Below are 6,000 nucleotides of genomic sequence, written 5' to 3'. Positions count from 1 at the left end.
CGTAACAAAAATATGAAAGATTAACTAGCGAAATCAGGGAAACAGTTGGAAGACTTTTGAAAAGGGACACATGTTTAATTACTGGTAGTAATGATCTGAATTATAGGCCACAAACTTATGAATATGAGCGATGTTAAGTCTTGAAATTTATAACGAATGTTGGTTGAAGGAATCGCATTTCATTATAATAACAAGAGTTCTTGAGATCAAGATATGAATCTGTTGAATTATTCATCTCATGAATATTCATTAGTAATTTGCATATTAATCTCAGTGTGTATTTTTGAAATCTCAGTGTGTAATTAACAATTCTCAGTGTGTGTTTTTCAGTTTATTTCATCTCAGTGTGTCTTTTTAAAATCTCAGTGTGTAATTTTGAATTCTCAGTGTGTGTTTTTTATTTTTTTAAATCTCAGTGTGTAATTTTGATTTCTCAGTGTGTTATTTTAGGTTTTTAATTCTCAGTGTGTATTTTTTTCGAAAAAAGGGTTTAAACATAGTTTTGACGAGAACGGCTTGCCATAGGAAAGATCGTCCACCAAATGAAAAAAAAATCAAAGTCATGGTGGTGTCCTAATGGCCATATCAAAAGACATCATATCTGCATGATGAAATCTCAGAGCTACAAACAAACTGTGAGAATGTATGGGCTGAAGTGAATATAGCCAACTCCAGAAAATTAATTCTTGGTTGCTACTACAGACCACCTTCAGACACAGGTTCTTCACTTGAAGAACTTAATACATCTCTAAGCCGTACAAATAGGAACTCAAAAGCTACTATAATCTTATGGGGGATTCAACCTTGGTTATATAGACTGGCAAATACCATCAGTAATTCCTGGAAAGCCAGATTACAAACAACACCAAATTTTAGTTGACATAATAAATGACCACTCCCTGGAGCAAATAATAGACAAACCAACAAGAGGGGAAAGAATACTCAATCTAATCTTAACAAATGCACCAAACATAAAAAATAAACTGGAATTAATGCCATCTATTGGGAATGCAGATCATGACATCGTATTCACTGAATGTACAACATCACTGAAAAGGAACAAAAAACCAGAAAGACAAATTTGTCAATTCAAAAAAGCAAACTGGGAAAACATTAATCAGACATACAAGTACTAGAAGAAAAGATAAAAACTATATATAATACAAGTAACACCAATGAACTTTGGCAAACATTCAAAGAAGATCTTATAAAGACCATCAGTACTAACATACCACAAAAACAAATAACACACAAAATAAAATTGCCTTGGACCACAGACCAACTAAGAATCAAGATTAATAAAACAAAACGTCTGCATAAAAAATCTAAGAAAAATCATCATCTGCAAATTAGATACAAACATATGAAAAAAAACATTGCAGGCCAATATTGTACAACAGTCGACGGCTTCATGCTCTTTCACAAATATTGTAAAAACATAACATGTACGTAGTTTTACCAAGAAATATACATAGGATAACAATCCACATTTTTTTTTTAATTAAATCACTGTTATATTTTTACTTTATTTATTTTTTCTAAGCACCAATGCAATGTAACGTAATATTACTGCAAATTCATTTCTTTTAAATTGTAAATAAGCCACGCATGCAACGGCACGTAATTGTCAAAGTAGTGACTGAGTGCGGAAATATGAAGATAGATAGATAGATACAAAAACAATGGCTTTTCACGGATATTACCGTCGCCTCACGTGCTTTCGATTTTAATTTTATTACTTAAAAAGCGTCTTTCAGCTAAACGTTTTAAATCACCACAAATCTGTGAACAAATTAAAGAAATTTATTGATCGTTTATCCATACGCAAAGCCGATTTTTCTTGGGTCTTTTTATTTTTCCTCGAATACTTTTTGAAAACCTCTGAAGAATAGAACACAAAGCGGATATTAAAATGACTGGTGCGGGTAATAATGTCATTGACCCTAGAAGACCGAATAAAGTTGTCAGGTAATAACTTTAAGGTTCATCATAACAAATGGACAAACATATTATATATCATACAATGTATCATAATCATATACACACCTCAAAATCTTAGATATCAAAATATACTCTGTGTACAGACTAACATGTGCTGTTAGGAAGGTTTAAGGACTGGCATCCACTAGATATATACAAGTTTCAAGCATTTTCTGTTTCAGAAAGACCAATCTTTTTTTAGATTTTGATAGGCAATTTTTCTCAGTACCTGCAGAAGGTGGAAAAATAGTATGTACATGTATTGTGTGGTGCACACCAAAATCTATTCACAGAGGCGGATTTAGGGGGGGGGCACAGGGGGCCCGGCCCCCCCTTTTTGGGAAAAAATTTGGTTGCTTATATAGCAAATCACTGAAGCGTGACTGGAGTGGGCCCCCTCTTAGGTCAGTCAGTGGGCCCCCACTTATGAAAATTTCTGGATCCGCCACTGATTCAAAATACATTGAATGGAAAGTGTTATGCACTGCTCAACACATTAGAATGCAGAATAAACATGGAATTTATTAACAAAAATTCAAGCACAAGATTCAAGAAATTTTGCATATTCCATAATTAAAAATAATTCAAAGCTGAAATAATCATGATAATAGCCTGTTACAAACAATAATGTGGCTTTCTTTTGAAAAAAAACCTGGAAAAAATGATGACATGTACAAATGTACAATGTACAAATATCTATGTATCCTTGCAAAATCAATTATTTTTATAAATTAATTTAAACTAAGACAACTTCAAATTACAAGTCATATTATCTTAATTTCAAGACCATTTTTTTTATATTCTGCAATGATTTTTATAAAGACTCATTTGAGAAACTTTTCTCATTTTGCCTTTTTAGACTCTAAAGGACTATGTGGGCATGATGGGTTAGATAAAATAAAGTTAAATCATTTGTTAAATTTCCATTGTAAAACAACGAGTGATTGATCAGTGCACACAGGGTCAATCATCAAAAATTCATGATTCATCAAAATTAAAATTTTACCAACAATTTCATAATTCAAATCAGCGTAGTTCTTATGTTGATGTTCTAAGTAATAGACTAGAAAGGTCATCTCTGTGTAAAATAAGATTGAGTGCACACAATCTTGCTATTGAAAAAGGGCGATATTTAGGTTTACCCACCGATGAAAGAGTTTGTAATGTATGTAAATCAGGTAAGGTAGAAGATGAAAATCACTTTTTACTGAAATGTGAAATTTTTTCCAACTATAGAATTAACTTTAAAAATATTATATTAAATATACTTCCTACATGTTGTAGGGAAAATCAGCTAAATATATTAATAGTTGCATTAAGGTTTATGACCCCTTCTGTAGCCATTTTTGTACAAAATTTTCAAACTTCAATTGTATGAAAACTACAGATATAATGAATAATAGTTATATTTAGTACATATACCAAGGGGAAACTTGATGGAAAGCATAATTATTTACTGTTTCATTGCATTTAATAGAAAAAGAGTACTTTGTGGCAAATAAACCAAGATTTTTATAGAAAATCCACAGCCTTTAATACAGATTTTCGATATAAAATTTAAAACATAGATTACTCACTTGCTTTTCTATGATGTGCTTGTGTTCATTTTCTACAGAATGTTCTAACCAACCTTTAAATTCCAAAATACCTCGTGCTGAGTCACTAAAGTCGAGCGCACCCTAAAAGGTGTACTTGATTTGGTCCATATTTTTATTTGTTTTAACCAATAACTACATGAATTAACTTGTTTTAAAGAAATCAATGCTAGCACTGCATGCTATAATCCTATAACTATCAGTCATCAAATTGCCAAATATGAGAGTACAAGGATAAAGGCTGTGGATTTTCTATAAAATTTCCATATGTTTAGCATTGAATCAACACAAGGGTACATAATCCTTAATAGTAATTCTTTAAAAGTCCTGAAAGTGACTAGTTCTTATACATGTTATATATATAAATGTCTGGTGTATAGAAACGAGATATTAGCTTCTTAATTATAACATATTTAACTACTAGTATACTGTATTCATTGTTGTAATGCACTGAAATATGGGCCTTTGCCAATTATTGTAATTGTGTTTGTGCCAATAAAAATATTTGTATTTGTAAAGTACCTTAACAACCAAACGTAAAACTACATGTTTGAATTTTTTTTTAGGTATAAGCCACCACAACAAGGAGGCCCATCTGATGATCCTACACCTGATTATATGAACCTTCTTGGAATGATATTTAGTATGTGTGGACTTATGATGAAGGTACGATTTTGACATGTGTGTCTTGATAAATCTTATCATTCAGAACTACAAATTCTTTTCTTCACTATAGTTAACAAATGAGTAATTGTTAGCAAGGATACTGTACTTGTAAATATCATAAAAAAGTTGAACTATTTACTATACAAAGTTATACAAACAAGACATAAAAACAGGATTTTCATTTTGTTGAAATTATAAGACTGGTACCTATATTATGAAGATTTTTTTTATGTAGTGACTAGCTATATAGTCTATGAATATCTTATATAAAATTCCATGAGTTTTGTCACTATTAATAATATAAGTTGATATCATAAACTAATTGACATGCTTTGTATTCCAGTTAAAATGGTGTGCTTGGGCAGCAGTTTATTGTTCTTTTATTAGTTTTGCAAATTCTCGTACATCCGAAGACACCAAACAGATGCTTAGTAGTTTTATGTAAGTATTCAGTGTTAGCCTCACAAATTTCTTATATCTTCCTTGGATGTGAAACACCATGTTGCTTCTAGATATTATAGCATCACACATGTATAAGGAAATAGTTTCAGATAGCATCACAGTCTAGCAATCAATACACATTACCATGATGCTAAAAGGCCCTTGGGAGAAAACTGGTATTAAATGTTCTACACATTCAAATTGAGAAATTGAAAATTGAAACAGGAAATGTGTAAAAAAAAAAAAAAAAAAAACCCAGCCAAATTGCATAAAACAATTGAAGACCACTTACTGGGAATTTTGTTACCGGGTACTATGTTCCATACATGTTTCAAAGCTTACTGGTGATTTTATTCATATATTTCCATCTTACAAAATTTACACAAGACGGTTAATATTTTTCTGTTATTAACTTCTATATATTTTATATTTCCTTATACAAATGTATGTAAAAAAGAAAATGTGGTATATTGCCAATGAGACAACTCTCCACAACTGACCAAATGAAACAGAAATTAAAAACTATAAATATATTTAAATATTCATTATGATTATGAATCATTCTCTATTGTTTAACAAATTTGAGCCTTGAGTCCATTTTGATATACATTATGTATTATTTTTCAGGTTATCAATATCAGCAGTTGTGATGTCATATTTACAGAACCCTCAGCCAATGTCACCACCATGGTAGCATTTCTTAACAGAACCTTGTAACTTCATTGAGTAAAGTTGAGAACTGTGATCTGTAATGTGTATACATTGTATTGAGTCTACATTCTTTGAAGAAAATATGTAATTCCATTCAAATGGTCCAAATAGTCATTATGTTCATTGATGTTCACTTTTATAACACAAAAAATAAAATTTTAGAACATGGATCAATATAGCCATGTAATTTCCTAAGCTATTTTTAAACAGAGTTGTTGAAATCATGTACAAAGTGTAAAATAGAAATGTATTCAGTGCAATAAAGATGTCTATAAATTTAAATGTAGTTGAATTTTTTGTACTCATTTGTCAAATATTCACCTGAAGTTATATATTGCTATGTAAAAGAAAAAAACAAAGAAAATGATTTTAGAATAAGGAATAAGTAAGAGACAGTTTTTACTGATTGAATGATACCAATGGTTGTAATTGGTAAATAACACCTTGAGCAGTCCTGTAGAATCATATCCTGTACATGTAGATAATAGTAATTTTAAATCTGTTAAGCAGAAACATGGTGTATTTTTGTGGCATTTGGCATTAATATTTACAAAGCAGGATATAATCTACCATTAAGAACATCAGTTTTGTTTTTAAGGTACGAAAA

General features: G+C 30.6%; 1 protein-coding gene across 1 annotated transcript; it reads left to right on the top strand.

Annotated features, from left to right (window-relative positions):
• The first annotated feature begins 1,795 nt into the window (after positions 1 to 1,795).
• Positions 1,796 to 5,675, top strand: LOC139517416 (PAT complex subunit Asterix-like). The gene is made up of 4 exons (XM_071308411.1): positions 1,796 to 1,968; positions 4,142 to 4,241; positions 4,585 to 4,682; positions 5,310 to 5,675. The coding sequence occupies exons 1-4, from the start codon at positions 1,913 to 1,915 to the stop codon at positions 5,374 to 5,376; spliced, it is 321 nt and encodes a 106-aa protein (XP_071164512.1). The 5' UTR covers positions 1,796 to 1,912; the 3' UTR covers positions 5,377 to 5,675.
• Positions 5,676 to 6,000: the final 325 nt, after the last annotated feature.

The sequence above is a fragment of the Mytilus edulis genome, chromosome 1, assembly GCF_963676685.1.
Source record: "Mytilus edulis chromosome 1, xbMytEdul2.2, whole genome shotgun sequence".
Taxonomy (NCBI): domain Eukaryota; kingdom Metazoa; phylum Mollusca; class Bivalvia; order Mytilida; family Mytilidae; genus Mytilus; species Mytilus edulis.
This window is presented reverse-complemented; position numbering and strand designations above follow the sequence as displayed.

Bases quoted from the DNA above. Each gene is read 5' to 3' on its own strand.
- LOC139517416 (XM_071308411.1), top strand. From the start codon at position 1,913: ATGACTGGTGCGGGTAATAATGTCATTGACCCTAGAAGACCGAATAAA. The intron at 1,969-4,141 runs GTAATAACTTTA...ATTTTTTTTTAG, and splicing joins AGACCGAATAAAGTTGTCAG to GTATAAGCCACCACAACAAG. The intron at 4,683-5,309 runs GTAAGTATTCAG...ATTATTTTTCAG, and splicing joins CAGATGCTTAGTAGTTTTAT to GTTATCAATATCAGCAGTTG.